This window comes from Gorilla gorilla, chromosome 5 (assembly GCF_029281585.2).
Source record: "Gorilla gorilla gorilla isolate KB3781 chromosome 5, NHGRI_mGorGor1-v2.1_pri, whole genome shotgun sequence".
Lineage (NCBI taxonomy): Eukaryota > Metazoa > Chordata > Mammalia > Primates > Hominidae > Gorilla > Gorilla gorilla.
The window spans coordinates 43,909,090-43,926,965 of record NC_073229.2 but is presented as its reverse complement, the minus strand read 5'-3'; the positions used below and the strand labels follow the sequence as shown (position 1 = coordinate 43,926,965).

General features: G+C 41.7%; 2 protein-coding genes across 2 annotated transcripts in view; one reads left to right on the top strand and one right to left on the bottom strand.

Moving 5' to 3' along the window:
* Window positions 1-1,329: 1,329 nt before the first annotated feature.
* Window positions 1,330-17,876, bottom strand: part of LOC101139558 (uncharacterized) — a 35,648-nt gene continuing 19,101 nt past the window's right edge. Inside the window, exons 5-6 of the mRNA XM_063707312.1 lie at window positions 16,819-17,154; window positions 1,330-1,926 (exon numbers count right to left, since the gene is read on the bottom strand). Coding sequence (XP_063563382.1) covers window positions 1,590-1,926; window positions 16,819-17,154 — 673 coding nt within the window. The 3' untranslated portion in view covers window positions 1,330-1,589. The remainder of the gene's footprint in view (window positions 1,927-16,818; window positions 17,155-17,876) is intronic.
* H1-3 (H1.3 linker histone, cluster member) lies at window positions 7,330-10,647 on the top strand. Its single transcript, XM_063707407.1, has one exon. It carries the CDS (start codon window positions 7,396-7,398, stop codon window positions 8,059-8,061), a length of 666 nt encoding a protein of 221 aa, XP_063563477.1. The 5' UTR covers window positions 7,330-7,395; the 3' UTR covers window positions 8,062-10,647.

The window sequence follows — 17,876 nt, the reverse complement described above, 5'->3', positions numbered from 1 at the left end:
GAAGCCACTTCTTCGGTATGGTGAAAAAATGAAAACGTTAGGAGGCAGGATCGCGGGTGATAACCGGGTAGGTTGACAAAGCACAAGGAGAAACACTTTAGGTTATAAATTACTAGTACTTGAGAAATAAAGCAGTAAAATTATCAATGACCTGAAATCACAGTAAGTGCCCCAACAAAGAATTCACTGGGTAAGACGAAAACTTGGGCTTTTTTTTTTTCTTTTTGAGATGGAGCCTTGTTCTGTGCCCCAGGCCTGGAGTGCAGTGGCGCGACCTCGGCTCACTGCAACCTCAGTCTCCCGGGTTCAAGCAATTCTCCTGCCTCAGCCTCCCGAGTAGCTGGGACTACAGGCGCGTGCCACCACGTCTACGTCTAATTTTTGTATTTTTAGTAGAGACGAGGTTTTGCAGTGCTAGCCAGGCTGGTCTCGAACTCGTTGAGCTCAAGTGATCCACCCACCTCGGCCTCCCAAGGTGCTGGAATTACAGATGGGATTGCAGACACGAGCCACCGAGCCCGTCCAAACTTGACTTTTTTTTTTTTTTCGAGGCATGGTCTCTGTCGCCCAGGCAGGAGTGGAGTGGCACCATCTCAGCTCACTGAAATCTCCGCCTCCCGTGCTCAAGCGATTCTCCTGCCTCAGCCCTTGCAGATTAGCTGCGACGGCAGGCGTCCGCCACAACGCCAGGCTAACTTTCCTATTTAACATTTTTAGTTGAGACGGAGTTTCACCATTTTGGTTGCCCAGGCTAGTCTCGAACTCCTGAGCTCTAGTAATCCGCCCGCCGTGGTCTCCCAAGGTGCTGTGATTGCAGGCCTGAGGCACCGCGCCCGGACACAAGTGGTGGATTAAGTTTACCAGTAATTGATCTGTCCACAGCCGCCCTTAGATTACTCAGGTTCTATGGCTAATAAATAACACTAAGGCCGGGAACGGTGGCTCACGCCTGCAATCCCTGCACTTTGGGAGGCCAAGAAGGGCGGATCACCTGAGGTCGGGAGTTCGAGACCAGCCAGACCAACACAGAAAAGCCCCGTCTGTACTAAAAATAAAAAATTAGCCAAGCGTGGTGGCGCATGCCTGTAACCCGTTACTTGGAAGGTTGAGGCAGGGGAACCGCTTAAACCCGGGAGGGGGTGGTTGCGGTGAGCCGAGATTGCGCCATTGCACTACAGCCTGGACAAGAGCAACTCCGTCTCAAAAACTAAACATGTAATGCTAGTGTAGTTAAATCCCAGCCACCTAACATAGGAGTAGTTAAATTTTAGAAACCTGGGAATAAAACACATCACATACGTCATAAAAGACTGCTGGTATTCCTAAACCATTTCCACCATCTTTTCCTGTGAATGTTTGCGATCGAAATACCTGAACAAGTTTCTAATGTTTCGCCTTCCCTTTCTCCTTAGCACATCCGCCATCTTGGGAGGATCGCTAAAAACGGCTCGGTTTAACTCAGCTAGAATCCCAAGTTTACAAATCGAAACCCAAGTCGTCATCAGTTACAGACCTTCGTGTGACGAAGAAGGCGGCCCTGAAAAGGGCCTTTTATGGGTAAGCTGTTAAATAAAAAGCCGGGGTGAGGCTCAGCCACCAAAGCCGTACAGAGTGCGTCCCTGGCGCTTGAGCGCGTAGACAACATCCATTGCAGTGACTGTCTTACGCTTGGCGTGCTCCGTGTAGGTTACGGCGTCCCGTATCACATTCTCCAGGAACACCTTAAGAACACCGCGGGTCTCCTCATAAATGAGGCCCGAAATGCGTTTCACGCCGCCGCGTCGGGCCAAGCGACGAATGGCGGGCTTCGTGATGCCCTGGATGTTGTCACGCAGCACTTTGCGATGGCGCTTGGCGCCTCCCTTTCCTAAACCTTTACCACCTTTGCCTCTACCAGACATAATCGAAAAACAAACAACTCTTAGTCTGCAACTTTGCTACACACTGAAGCCCCTTATATATCAATTATGCGGACCTTTTTGGAGACTGAATTGGAGGGGCGGGAACCAAACCTCTGTCTCCGCCTTTTCCGTAACTTACTGGGCGTCCCCTACACTATTGCCTTGGGAAGGAAAGGGGGCGGTGAGGGTAGGGGAAATGCAAGTTGATTTGACTCCTTCATGTTTCCTTGTTTGGGTCTTTAGTGTAGGTTTCTGTGTCTTCTAGTCCAGTGCCTGTGGGCTCTCGAACTGATAATGTCTGTCTCCTAAAATCCTTATTATTTGCAAAAAGGAGGCAGTAACGCTACACTTGTCTACCGAATGGATAGACAAGAGAATAAAATTATTATTTCTTTTGAAACAGTTTTGCTCTGTCCCCCAGGCTGGAGTGCAGTGGCGTGATCTCGGCTCACTGCAACCTCCGCCTCTCGGGTTCGAGCGATTCTTCTGCCTCAGCCCCTGCAGTAGCTGCGACTACAGGCGCGCGTCACCACGCCCGGCTAATTTTTGTATTTTTAGTAGAGATGGGGTTTCGCCATGTTGGTCAGGCTGGTTTTGAACTCCTGACCTCTGGTGATCCACCCGTCTTGGCCTCCCAAAATGCTGGGATTACAGGCGCCTAGCTTTAATTTTTAAATGTGAAGATTCTTTAAAAATGTATTTTTACTAATTTTTTTTTTTTGATACGGGGTCTCACTCTGTTGCCCAGGCTGGAGTGCAGTGGCGCTATCTCGGCTCACTGCAACCTCCGCCTTCTGGGTTCAAGCGATTCTCATGCCTCAGCCTCACGAGTAGCTGTGATTTCAGGCACGCGTCGCCACACCTGGGTAATTTTTGTATTTTCTTAGTAAAGACGGGGTTTCGCCATGTTGGCCAGGGTGGTCTTGAACTCCTGACTTCAGGTGATCCACCCACCTTGGCCTCACAAAGTGCTGGGATTACAGGCGTGAGCCACCACGCCCGGCCATTTTTATTAATTCTTAAAATGTAGCAATACTTCTTAAATTTGGCCAATCATGAGACTTAGCGTTTGGCAGAGACATATACATTCACATCGTTTTTGGCATTCCTAATAAAGACCTCTAGTAAGGGAAACCAATATTAATTGCAGTTTCATTCTTAGTTTTTCAATGTATAATGCATATCTGAGGTGTAAAGATAAGGAACCCCAGGCTTGAAGACATCCTCTAATAAATGGCATCGTATTCTTGGCTCGATTCTGGAGTCTCACTACCTTGCTACCTACCACTGCTTTCATGCCACTAAAGCATACATGGTAAATCATGGCGAATAAAGGTTTGTAAATTAACAAAAATAATACTAATAAATTCTGTGAAATACTGCCCTAATAAAAGATTCCGGAAGAAATGTTCTACACACAGATCACAGGGTATGTGTAGTAGAAAAATTCAACATTAACTCTTACAGTCTACTGCTTCACATTCATTGCCTCCTATATACTGCAGGGGTAACTTAAAAATCCCTTCTCTGCTGGTGCGTAAAAGCAGTGAGAAGATTATTCATTTTGTGGAGTTAAGAGTCTACTTAAATTTTGGCTTAGGTTCAGTTACCTGTAGGAATAGACACAAGGATCTCAAGTGCTCTCCTTTTTGAGGTAGGCACCAAACAAGCATCATTCATTCATTCAACAATTTAATGTCCACTACATGCCAAGAATAGTGTACAAATACCAGGTTTACAAAGATAATCACACTTATTCTCTTAAAGAACTCAAAAGTTTAGTAAAGGGAAAAGTACACTCAGGGTTAGGGGGCAGATATCAGACCAGCATACTTCTACTTACTGTCAGGTATTTAAGGGCGGAGCAGCCATATCCTAGCTATACTGGCATCACTCTGAAGCTTGTTAGACATACAGAATTTCGGGCCCAACCCCAAATCAATGGAATTGATATTGCATTTTTAATGAGATCTCTAAGTGGGTGGTAGGTATGCTCTTCCAAGTTTGAGAATAATTGTTTTAAAGCTCTGCTGTCCTATATTAGCCACTAGCAACATGTGCTCATTTTTATTTAAATTAATTTAAATTAAAAATTAATTTGTAAGCTTACTCTAGCCACATTACGGTACTCAGTAGCCACATATGGTTAGTGGCTACCTATTGGACAGTGTTAATACAGAATATTTTTATCATCGCAGAAAGTTTTATTGGGCTCTATCTGTGATAAGGGGGTTTCTTCTGAAGAGCTTCTAATCCAGTCTAGAAGGGAGGAGGGAGTTTGGTGGATGCCTGAGACATGTAAAGAGAAAATTGTAAGTTTGAGTATAGTAGTGGCCTTCTTAGGAAATAAAATTAACACAATACTGTTGTACTTGAAGAGGAATTTCAAGGAGCCAGTGTCCTCAGGTAAGACTACCTCATAGACGGTTACAATCGATGTGATTTCTCATGGACTTTTTGAACACGTTTGATTCTAACACAAAGCTTTATTTTCTATAATAGTCTATATATGTTTTTGCCCCTTTTAATATTTATTCTACATAGTTTCTTTTTTTTTTTTTGGAAATCTTTAAAATCTGAATTGTGTGATGCTTAAGCACAGTGTCACTGGATTGATCTATTGAATACTACCTACAACTCTCATAGTCATTTACTATGGTGGTGGTGGTGGGGATGGGGGAGTTAACACAAAATGAAGAGAACACTGGGCCTTAAGTTAGATAGCTATCACTTATCTAACTAGTTTTTCCTAGCTACTTTTTGCATCTATAAAATAAATGGTTCTAACCTCAGTGTAATGGGAAATCTACTGTTTTAGATTATATTCAGATGTAGGATTCCAAAGCAACACAGAACTCTTTTTGAGGGCTACCAAAGTAATAGGTGAAACTTTGCAGAACTTCAAGTTTACAGTCCATGGGGTGATCCAGCTTTCAGGAACCTTGTCCGTGCTACAATTACAGAGAAGATAAGTACCAGGTCCCAACTTATGTAGCCTAGCCCCTTTCCTCTTTGAACATCTGGCGAACTTTGTTGGTGAAACTGAGTCTCAGTTATTGCCCTCCAGAAAGGGCAGAGATTAGTTAGCCCAATGCCTTTTTACTTACTGAGATCCTAAGTAGCCATGGGAACCAGTCAGTGTTGCACAAGAATGAAATGGTGGCATCTGTTAATTGAGTATATCTAACACGGTGAACAATTCCAACAATTATTCAACAACTATTAAGACTACAATAATGATCAAAATAATAAACAGTAAACAATCTGAATTTTAATTGTATCTTTACGTCTAGGCAATATAAAGCTATGGCCCCAAAAAAGAAATACTTAGAGTATGCTTGTGACTATCACTGTTGAAAATGATATCCATAATGATGCACCGCCCCTGCCTCCAGAAACCTATAAAATGCTTCCCTACTGGAATTGTGGGGTCCTACTAATCCAATTCTATAAGTTTAGCTTTTTTATAAACCACATTTGTATTTCTGTGGTATATAACACGGTCTTAAGTCCCAGAGACTTGTTTCTAATACATGCAAGAGAGTAAATAATTACTTAAGACAAGCTTAGTAATTTTTTTTTTTTTTGAGACGGAATTTCACTCTTGTTGCCCAGGCTGGAGTGCAATGGTACTATCTTGGCTCGCTGCAACCTCCGCCTTCCGGGTTCAAGCGATTCTCCTACCTCAGCCTCCCGAGTAGCTGGGATTACAGGCGTGTGCCACCATGCCCGCCTAATTTTTGTATTTTTAGTATAGACAGGGTTTCACCATGTTGGTCAGGCTGGTCTTGAACTCCTGACTCAGGTGGTCTGCCCAGCATGGCCTCACAAAGTGCTGGGATTACAGGCGTGAGCCACTGCGCCTGGCCAAGACAAGCTAAGTAATTTTTATGAAATTAGTTGAATGAGGAGAGATGACATCTTTAAAGTCGATTATTTTATCTAGGATTTATATGAAAAAAATCCTCTAATCACTATTGAGTGTAGGCCAGAATAACTTGATTTTTTGAAATGAGTATTTTTGTTAGAAGAAACATAACATCAAACTACTTCTCTTGTTTCTTCAACATAGGAGTTCATTTCAGCATCTGATTACTTGATGGAGAATATAAATTTTGTGCTTAATTATTTAATAATAACCTAATTCCATCAGCTGTATTGCAAACTAACAGATAAAGAATACTGAAGTTACTCATGTTTGCTTTGAAATGTTTGTTCAGCTCCTTAGGTGGACATATTCAACCAATTAATTTAGGGTGTGACAGCTTAGTTCATATTTTGTGTGTAAAAAGCCAAGTAGAATGATGAAAATTTACAGTGATTTAAATCAGATTTTTTTCTTTCTAACCCTTGATGCCCACACTTGCAATGTTGAAAATTTGTATTTTCTTTTTTTAAAGTGACTTTTACCAGTTATTCAAACAGGTTGTACAGAGAAAGAGGAAGGGAAATTTGTATTATAAATATGATTTTAAAATATAAAAAATGTACAAAATTCTATGATGAATATTAGCAAAAAATAGTGTCTTTCATTAAATTATTTATAAAGTGATGGGACACGAACATGTACACAAGCTCTCAATGCTCAGTTTCCAAAATGATGTTGGGCTGCCATTCTATTATTTGTTGGTTCAGTTTTCTTTTTTGGAGATGTGGTAGTTGATCTTTAATGACCATTCTAGGTCGGAAAAATCCATGATCCTAACTTTTAAGAGAAGGTTGGTAACTCTACTTAGGACTTTTTTTTTCTGTAAGAGGAATAATGTAGCCTCACCCTTATCTTTCTGGAAATGTTTAAACCACTGAAATATGGAGATCAAATCCAGCTTACACACTGGTAACTCAAATACTATTTTTTTTAAACTATCTTTTCTAAACTAATCACCCCTCTTGTACATAGAACTGTCTACCTCAGTGCCAATTCCTAGAGGTTGATGCAAACAGAGCTGTTTGCATCAACAGAGAGCCTGTGCTATTGTTCCTGCGAAAAAACCCAATTTCCCTGCACATTTGGATAAAAATGAGTTTATCTATATAAAGTTGAGACGGTAAGAATTCACAGAACAATGCCCTGGAAGAGAGATTTGCAAATGAAAGAGGGAGAAATAATATTTTTAAGGAAAACCTGAAAGTTGTCTCGATTTGACCGAAGTTTGAAAGAGAGTTGGGGGAATAAGAAAAGTTTCAAGATGCCGGTTTTAAAACTATGCATAGAAACAAAGGTAGGAATGAAGCCCGAACTCTCTCGGATCAGTTTCCCCCAAATCTCTAATTATTTCATGCCCAGATTTCTTATATTTTTACTCTTTTTTAAGGGGCAACAAACACAGCAGCGCGGTAGATACGAGGAGTCCTTTTCCAGCAGCGCCGCGCATGGAGCAAGGAACCAATCATCACTCAGCGTCTCTCTATATAAACCCTCAGCCTCCCTCAAAGAGGACATGCTGTTCTGACAGTTTGAGATTACTTTTGTCTTTTCTGGTAAGACAAAAACATGTCGGAGACTGCTCCAGTTGCTCCTACCACTCCTGCACCAGCAGAAAAAACACCTGTGAAGAAAAAGGCGAAGAAGGCAGGCGCAACTGCTGGGAAACGCAAAGCATCCGGACCCCCAGTGTCTGAGCTTATCACCAAGGCAGTGGCAGCTTCTAAGGAGCGCAGCGGCGTTTCTCTGGCCGCGCTTAAGAAAGCGCTTGCGGCTGCCGGCTACGATGTAGAAAAAAACAACAGCCGCATCAAGCTTGGCCTCAAGAGCTTGGTGAGCAAAGGTACCCTGGTGCAGACCAAAGGTACCGGTGCTTCTGGCTCCTTCAAACTCAACAAGAAAGCGGCGTCCGGGGAAGGCAAACCCAAAGCCAAAAAGGCTGGCGCAGCCAAGCCTAGGAAGCCTGCTGGGGCAGCCAAGAAGTCCAAGAAGGTGGCTGGCGCCGCTACCCCGAAGAAAAGCATCAAAAAGACTCCTAAGAAGGTAAAGAAGCCAGCAACCGCTGCTGGGACCAAGAAAGTGGCCAAGAGTGCGAAAAAGGTGAAAACACCCCAGCCAAAAAAAGCTGTCAGGAGTCCAGCTAAGGCCAAAGCCCCTAAGCCCAAGGCGGCCAAGCCTAAGTCGGGGAAGCCGAAGGTTACAAAGGCAAAGAAGGCAGCTCCGAAGAAAAAGTGAAACTGGCGGGAAGTTCGTTCCGCTTTGAAAATTTTAAACGGCTCTTTTCAGAGCCACCCACAGGTCTCAGTCAAAAGAGCTGTAGCTTTTTTGGGGGGGGGCGGGGGGAGTGGGGTGGAGAGGGGTGCGGGTGCTGCGGTGTTGTGCGGCCACGGTCTATCCCAGTCGTGCCGGTTGGGGGTCAGTTATTAACAGCTCCTAGCAGCCTGGGCGCAAAGATCCTCCAGTCTCAGTTTCAGCCACAGTCACCGCATAGTTAAGGCTGCTTGAGCCACCAGGTCCTACTTTTTCTTCAAATTCCCGCGGTGGTGTGTGATTGGCCGGCCGATTTCTCTTAAAGCGCGGCGCTTAAAAGTGGCCCTGAAAAAATTTTATTTCTGGCACAGGGATGTGGTCTAAATGCTTTAGTTTACTTTAGCGTTGAGGTGACTTCCTGAGCACAGCCCGTCCTGGTTGTGAGCAGTACGTGGCATGCCCAAGGTGCTTGCGGCCCACAATGTTGTGCAGCTGGTCGTTGAGAATGGCCAACTGCAGGTGGTGCCCGGTGTCTGTCTTTTCGCAGGCCTTTGATAAGCCTTAGCTTTGGGATATTGGCCCTCAGGTACTGTATTTGTAAATAGGCAGTGTGGGGGCTGCACTGCCTGACGTGGTGGCTCTCCTGTAATCCCAGCATTTTGGGAGGCCAAGGCGGGCGCATCACGAGGTCAGGAGTTCGAGGCCAGCCTGAAGAACATGGTGAAGCCCCATCTCTGCTAAAAAAAATACAAAAATTAGTCAGGCGTGGTGCCGTGCGCCTGTAATTCCAGCTATTTGGGGGCTGAGGTAGAAAATCACTTGAACCCGGGAGGCGGAAGTTGTAGTAAGCCGACATCGCTCCACTGCACTTCAGCCTGGGCGATAGAGACTCCGTCTCAAAATAAAAATGTGGCCATTGTCTTTTTCCGTCAATGGCTAGCGTCTCCAGGACTTATTTTCCCAGGGGCTCTCTTGCTTGTTCGTTTATTTCTGCCTACTCTTAACCTCCTAGCACTGCCGCCAGGTAACACTAGCATGCTGGCCCAACCCGCTCGGAGTAGCTGTATTTGCGGAGGACGCGGTGTATTAGCCCTACTGGCAACTGTAGGCCCGCGTGGCAAAGCAGGTCTTGCTTTTGGCGCGAGTGTGGTCTTGCTTCCCGCGTCCAGGTAATGTTAGAAAAAAATGCAATTCTTGTATTAAGCCAATCGGAGGGATAGTTCATCATAGCCTCTGGCTCAGTTTTGTAAAACTTGCTTTTTCTATTGGTTTGCAGAGCCTGCTGAATTAACCAATCAGAACGTATTCTTAGATTTTTATTTGCGTGGTTTTTCCGAGAGAAAATTTTTCACCAATCAGGTTGCGATATTAACAGATGTGTATGCTGGGACGTAGTCGAAAAGGCTGTTTTTTTTTCCACCTCCCCCTCAGATGGAATTCTCCAAATGGAATTCTCTTTTTGGAGACTACTCACCTTGTCATTCTGCGTCAATCTGCACAAGTATTGCTACCACCCTGATGCTGAGAGATAGTAAAAAGTATGAAAGGAACCTGTGTCAGCTTATAATCTGCTTCTTTTCCCAAATTGCTTTCTCACAGATTGAGCTGAACCATGGAGCTAGAGTTAGCTATCCAATACATATTTGGTGATTAGATAAGAAATAGAGAGGGGAAAATAAATGAAAAAACTTGGAGAAGGGAGGAAGAAGCCTGAAATTGGGGTTACCAGGACAAATAAATGGGCTATATAGGAAGTTGGGCTGACTTGGATGTACTACTGTTTCCATTGTATTTGGGAGGCTGAGGTTATTTTTTGTTTGTTTTGTTTTTGATTTTAGAAAAGCCCACTTAACAGTATGGAGAAATCTCGACAAAATCTGATTTCTACAGATGGTTATGGGACTCTAGATGGGAAAAAATTACATTTTCACAAATCCTAAATGCAATTTGCTTATTTCCTTTGTGAGTACAGGCAGCTAATCACTGGATTTCACATCAATGATAATCATAGATATTTTCATATCACTTTGTACTTATTACAGGTGTCTTGAAATAGTTTACACTAATTGTGAACCTTTCGAGCCAACATTATACTTGCTGCTAGATCTTATTATTTGATGTGTAACTAAAGCATATATACAGACTTTAAGAAAAAAAATTTAGTGTCACTACCTTTCTTACCCTGTATAAGTATTTTTTAAAAACATGGTTTTGAGAAGGCATCTATAGATTTCCAGAATCTCCAGAATACATAGCACAAAACAAGTCATGAACTCTTGAACAAGTTTGCAGTGGGACCAAATACTATAAATCCCTCATGATTATAATACCTCTTAATCTTACTTCTTTGTTTACATTCTGCTTATTAGTTAATATTTTATTATATTTTACATTATTATTTGCCTCCCTCCCCACAAAGAAAAGGATGTAGCTTGTGATATCTTTCTAGTTATAAGCAGGAGTTTAATTTTTTGGGAACCACGGCTACATCACACAATTTCTTCTTTGTAGAGAAAGCCAAAATACCTCCCTGTATGAGAGTGGCTTGATTGAGAAGGGGATCTGAATAAATGGGAGGATTTGAAATATTTATTCAAAATAATCTTTTTTGAAAATGAGCAAAAAATACAGGTATGTAGGGGTGAGCAAAACTTCACCCTCCGAAAGTTCACTGAAAATCAATGGAAAAAAGGCAGATTAATAGAAAAGTCAAACTTCATCATAGGTTTATGTGACATGGGAACCTTCACAATGAAGGCCCACAGGTACAGGGGAAACTGTCCATTTTTATGCTTAGGTTCAACAAAGTACCAACTGCCATGTAGAACTGTGATTGGATAAAAAGGGTGTCATCTAATGCTAATAGACTGGGGAAACATAGCAAGGCCTCTGTGTCTAGACTCTTCTTGGCCTCTGGCAAGATTCTTTCCTTCTGGGTATTCCTTCCTCATTCTAGAGGACCCTCTCGGGAATGAGGGAGGGTCTTATGACCTACAGCCAAACAACGTAAGACATATACTTTCTTATGGCTAGCTTTTACACAGAAAGGAGGCGGAAAAGTTACAGTAAGATTTTTAGGTTTTATGGCTGGCTTTGAAGAAAAAGGGGTTCTAGTTTCAGTAACCACCTTGGGGAAGAGGGATTCTAGTTATTATGTGTAGCCTCAACGGAGGATGAGAGGCCAAAGGATAGCAGGAGGTCACTTCTGCTTCTAAGGAATTCGTTTTGGGGTATTATTTTCCAATTCCCAATGGGGAGAAGAGATCTGGGAGGTCTTTAGTACCCAGAATGACATGATTTAGGCTTTTGATGAAACATGATAAGGAATAAGAGAATTAGTTGGGGAATGTGGCATTCCGCAAGAGCAGTCCAAATGACTATAACATACCTCTAGTTTCTTACTGTTACAAAGCACTTACTTAACTGCCTCACTTGGGCAGTTACAATGCATTTATATCAGGTATAGCTAAAATGCTTGATTTACTGTTAAGAAACTTGGGGCTTAGAAAGGTGAAATGGCAAGAAATGACCATTTGCTGTCAGTAAATGGTGGACCTAGGTCTCAAACAAGTTTCTTGATTCCTGGAATCATTCTTACGCTGCTTCAATTCTGTTACATCAACTGGAAAAGGAGTGGTATTTTCCGGTTCCTTTTTAGGCTCATTGAGAAATAAGCAGAATTTATATATTTCTGTTTCCTGCCCCTTGTGAAGTATCCATTTCACAATGTGTTTGGAATGCAAGAGAAGCAATTAAATGTGATGATTCAATCAATGATCTTCCAGAGTTGCTCTGATTTATATAAATTCATGTTCATATTCATTTGCCACAGAGGACATGCACTTGTTTTCAAGGAAATCTGAACTTGTTTAAATCTTTCTCCATGTCTTAAAATTTTGGTAGCAGTTATAATGAATATCTTGAGATTGGTAAAGAAAACTAACAGTGTCTTAACATGGAAGTTATGAAGGGCATTTTCATATTATCTTAGCTGTTGGAGAGTACTTATGTGTATGGCATAGGTCTGACACAAAGGTAATTTTTAGGATCAACCTGAGGTCACTACTTTAACTGGAGGATGCAGAATTTCATGGTATTGTGGGGAGGCCTCAATCATCCCTGTTACACAGTCAGTAAATCAGGTTGATTTTTAAAGAATCCTCAATAATTATGACATATTCTCCCGTCTACATTCTCTCTTCATTCTCTCATAGCTGGGATTATTCCAATGCTTACTAACTATTTCCCTAATTTCTCTAGCCTCCAATTTCTAAATTCTTAACTATTTATTTATTTATTTATTTATTTATTTATTTATTTTTTGAGACAGTCTTGCTCTGTCGCCCAGGCTGGAGTGCAGTGGCTCAATCTCAGCTCACTGCGGCCTCCGTCTTCTGGGTTCCAGTGATTCTCTTGCCTCACTCTCCCGGGTAGCTGGGATTACAGTCACACGCTACCATACCTGGCTAATTTGTTTTTGTATTTTTAGTAGAGAGGGGGTTTCACCATGTTGTTCAGGCTGGTCTCAAACTCCTGATCTCAGGTGATTTGTCCACCTCGGCCTCTCAAAGTGCTAGGATTACAGGTGTCAGCCACCACGCCCGGCCCATTTTCAAAAACAAAAACCAAATATGCCTTATGAAAAAGGTCACTGGCTTCTCATAGGTTCAAGGGAAAGCCCTGTAGCATCTTAGCCCCTTTTCATAATACTGTCTGCTGGCACTCACAGACACTAATAACAATGTAATATTTCTATTTCTTCTTCTTTGTTATTATTATTATTATTATTTTTTACAACTTTGTTCAGGAACAATTCCCTGTGAGAATCTTTCTAATACTTCCAATTCCTTCTGAAATTACATTTCCATGCAAAAATCCCTCTAATTCAAAACATAAACTTATCTCTGAAAATGTGCTTTCATGACATTTAATAGTTGAGAACAGTTATTATCAATAGAAAAATTTTAATGCATCTATTATTTTCTCCCATTAACTAAACTGAACTCTAGAGCATTTGTCTTATTTTCCACTACTCTAGGGGCGTGTGTGTGTGTGTGTGTGTGTGTGTCTGAATTAAAAAATTCCATCAATTGGGTTACATTATTATCAGATACTCATCAAATTCAGTGGTTTCATTTTCTGTTTTCTTGTGTGGGAAAACAAGAGTAACAAATTTCTCTGCCCCTTTCATGACCCTTGTTTCCATGGCCTGATTTACAGACTACCTTATCTTCGGAAGTATACCATTTTATATATATACAATTTTTAGTGGGGGCAACTACAAAACAAAAACAAAGAAAAAAAATTTCACCTTTGCCTTGCAAATTCCAAAATGTTACATATCAATATTTACTGTTGGCAGGTCGAGTAGGGTGAGTATGGAGAAATAATAAAATGGGATTTCTGAATTGTCTTGAGTTTTAGCTATTATCTTTATAATATGAAGAAGCTACTGGTTATTCAGAGATTACATACTTGTTTTATTTTAATTATAAGTACTTGCAGGCAACTATGTAACTGTGAAATGGATATATACTATATAGTGTACCAACAAGTACATAAAAAATATGATCTTACACATGAGTCAGATTTGAGATCTTCCCCAAATAAAATCACAATTTATTTTAAAGACATCTGGTATTATTTACTACTATCTCAGTGTATGCCTTTGAAAAAAGTTGCCTGTGTATGTGTGGTTAAATCAAGGCTACTATTTGAATAGTATGCAGAAAGGCTAAAATTTGTCAGTGTTAATGTCATATTTTCCTGTATGTACATCAGTTACATTTCTGTGCAATTTGCAGTACTAATTATAATATAATAGAACTTCACAATCATATAAGACCCTGTAAAGTTCATTTTCTTATTATTAGTATTGTTATTTGAGATGGAGTCTTTCCCTGTCACCCAGGCTACAGTGCAGTGGTGCAATCTCAGCTCACTGCAACCTCTGCCTCCTAGGTTCAAAGATTCTTCTGCCTCAGCCTCCTGAGTAGCTGGGATTACAGGTGTCTGCCACCATGCCCAGCTAATTTTTGTATTTTTAGTAGAGATGGTGTTTCACCATGTTGGCCAGGCTGGTGGTATTATTTTTTTAAGATGGAATGTTGCTTTGTCACCCAGCCTAGAGTGGAGTGGCGTAGTCTCAGTTCACTGCAGCCTCTGCCTGCTAGGTTTAAGTGATTCTCCTTGCCTCAGCCTCCCAAGTAGCTGGGATTACAGGCACGTGCCACCATGCCCGGCTAATTTTTGTATTTTTTTAGTAGAGACGGGGTTTAGCCATATTGGCCAAGCTGGTCTTGAACTCCTGATCTTAGGTGATCTGCCTGCCTTGGCCTCCCAAAGTGCTGGGATTACAGGCATGAGCCACCCTGCCTGGCCTAAGACCCTGTAAATTTTAAAACATCCATTTATTTTATTGTGTATGAAAAATTTAAACATGTTAGTAGGTCTTCCAGGTGATAAAGCCCTCAGGAGTAACTGATGAGGATTCTGCTGAGGCTGTTTATTTAAAACAGTAATGCCTAGTGGGGAAAGTTTTGGCTCCAGCACTATCGGAAATTTTCTTAGTTTCAGTTTTTAACTTTGTTTTAGATAATAGATAACTATTGAACTTACATTTTTGGAGGCTTCATAAAATACTGCATGACTTCTGGCCCATTGCAGCCACTCAATAAGTGTGGATTTTTCCTATTTAGAAAAACTATATATTAAAATTATATAAACTTTATCTAATCTTTTATTTTTGTAAATAGGAATGCACTCAATGTTAAATTCTGTTCAGTAATCTTTTATTTTACTTCTCAACTTGACTAAATTTCCAGAGGCTTTGTTTTAGGCAAATGACCATGCTAGATGTTCTGGTGGATTTAATGATATAAAAAGATGCATTCTGTGCCCACCAAGTCCAAGTCCTCACATACTGAATTCCAATAGCTGTAAGAGAAATACAGGTTAAAACTTGTTGAGCTAGAATCTTAAAGTACAGGATACAGGAAACAACATTCAAATAGAGAATGCTTCTATCCAGCATAATAGGATGTTCACTATGTTACAAATATCTGACAGTAGTTACCTTAATTATGGATAGTTAGGTTGTTTTCCTCATGCACTGAATCTCCAATTCACAAGACCCACATCTTCATTTCTGACAGGCTTCCATGAACAAAAATTTCTTCCATAAATCTCCAGGACTTCTTACTATGGCTACCTTGGCCTGCAGAGCTATTTACAGCTTTGTTACTGTTAATTTTACCACATGACTAACCTCTTTCCTTAGTGCAACTAGCGGGAAAAGAGCACATTCAAAAAAGTTAATAGAAATTTCTCAATGAGTTAAAAATACTGCACCCCATTTCTAAACTGAGGAATTTGCTGAAATGTTTAAATAAACAAAATTCTTCCAAATAGCATGCAGTATCCCATATAGTACATACACCCTTCTGTATTTCCAAATAACAGCCTGTATGATTTCGGAACAGAATTCCTTATTTTCCTTCCCTTCACCTACCAGTTTCGAAGCTGTGCCTTTGTATGGAAAGCAAAGGCAGAATATTTTCTGTAAGAACTTTGAAGCCGTCCAAGGATTTTCATGTTTTGTTGATAAATATGGGGTACCTTTAATGAGATTTGATTAAGACAGGGTATTTACTAAAGTTGAAAAGTTCTTTTAAGATATCAGCCGGAAGGCCGGGCGAGGTGGCTCATGCCTGTAATCCCAGCTACTCGGAAGGCTGAGGCAGGAGAATCGCTTGAACCCGGGAGGCGGAGGTTGCGGTGAGCCAAGATCGCTCCAATGCACTCCAGCCTGGGCAACAAGGGCGAAACTCTGTCTCAAAATAAATAAATAAATAAAATAAATAGAAAAGAAAAAAGCAAACAAAGGATATCAGCTGGAAAGTTGAAAAGGCTCATGATTTCTGCATTTTCCTTTCGCACTCAGGTCTGTCTGAGACACACCCATCTGCACCTTCGTTGCTTTGACTCCTGCAGTTTAGAACCTATGCAAGGCTGTCAAGTCTGCAAGAGCTGTGTGTTAGTGCCACGGGTCTAGGTGTTCCAGCTAATAACCTTAGCCTTAGACCAGTATCAGGCGCACAGAGAGTAACCTTGACCGCACCCAAGGCGCCGACCGTCGCCGGCAAGTAGCTGGGTCTCAAAACACTAGTGGAGTAAGGCAGCCTGATGTAGACCAAAAGCGCTGGCCCCTCGGGCAAGGTCAAATAAACATCAAGGAAAGGCAAAACCAAGGCGTTGAAAGCCTATGCAGTTAAGACCTAAAATGCCGGCCACCACATGAAAGAGCGTTGAGCCAGAAAACAAGAGGATGGGTTAAGCAGGGGACAATTAAGTAGCCAGGAGTTTAGAAAACGAGAACAATGTACAAGAAAAAAGCAGAGGGCCTAAACAGCAAAACAAAGCCAGCTAAACCAATGGAGAACGGCGTGGGGAGGCCAGCCCCAGGCGAAACCTGAGGAAACGCTTAAATTCGGAAATTTAAATGAAGCATCGAAGGGACTGAATGCCACTATTTCAAATGTCTATTTGGATCAGTGCAGTTTAGTGGTCTAATGCGTCTCAAAAGATTACAGCCTTTTTCATGGACAAAGTGGTTGGCTCTGAAAAGAGCCTTTGGATTTAAGGTTTGTACTCAAAACAATTTACGCCCTCTCTCCACGAATGCGGCGGGCAAGCTGGATGTCCTTAGGCATGATGGTCACGCGTTTGGCATGAATAGCGCACAGGTTGGTGTCCTCGAAAAGCGCCACCAAGTAGGCCTCGCAGGCCTCCTGCAGCGCCATCACCGCGGAACTCTGGAAGCGCAGGTCGGTCTTGAAGTCCTGAGCGATTTCTCGCACCAGGCGCTGAAACGGCAGCTTCCGGATTAGAAGCTCGGTGGACTTCTGGTAGCGACGGATCTCGCGCAGAGCCACGGTACCAGGGCGGTAGCGATGGGGCTTCTTCACGCCGCCTGTGGCCGGAGCGCTCTTGCGAGCTGCCTTAGTGGCCAGCTGTTTGCGCGGTGCTTTACCGCCTGTGGATTTACGAGCCGTCTGCTTAGTACGCGCCATAGTTCGTCTGCAAAGTAAGTGAGTTAGGAAGATTGGTTTGCCCCTCTATATAGGAACAGAATCACTCTGATTGGATTGTGGACAATCCCTGTTAGTGATCGGTTGCTAAATTCCGGAAGTGGCCGTAGAGATTCACGATTGGTTTATTTTTTCAGTGCAAGATTCTGATTGGTAAATTTGGATAGAGAACTGGCTCTTTTAAACAAGTCGTTTTGCGTTACAGGTTTCTTTGATGTTTCACATAGAGCATGACCTGCAAAGACATTGATCATTTAACTTAATAGACTGATCTGTTATCCTGTTTAGCTATAAAAAATCGAATGTGTTTGCGTTAGAAAGTGCTTTAGAATTTTTTTTCAGAAATCTCTGCTGCTTTTTTCTGCTTCATTTTCCTGAAGTTTTTCCCTTCCCTATTCACTCATTTAAAATCCGTTGTCTAAGTATCTCTCAATGATTCCTCCTTTCATTATACAGTGCATGGCTAATTCACTCAAACAAGGTTTTCTAAGATACACTGTTTAAGCATAAGGAACTTTGTGTTTCATTTGTGTTATAGTAAAATTCTAACATCCTGGAATCCCTACCTCTGTACTATCGGGTTTGACTCAAAGAATTTAACACTATTATTTCGTTTTGTTGAAATTAAAACGTCCAGACATAATGGCAAGAGCCGTCAAAAAAAGTATTTTCAATTTAAAATCTTAAAAAAGATGGCGGCGAAGAGAGACT

What these genes read in the sequence shown, in the direction of transcription:
- H1-3 (XM_063707407.1), top strand. Translation starts at nt 7,396, where the DNA reads ATGTCGGAGACTGCTCCAGTTGCTCCTACCACTCCTGCACCAGCAGAA.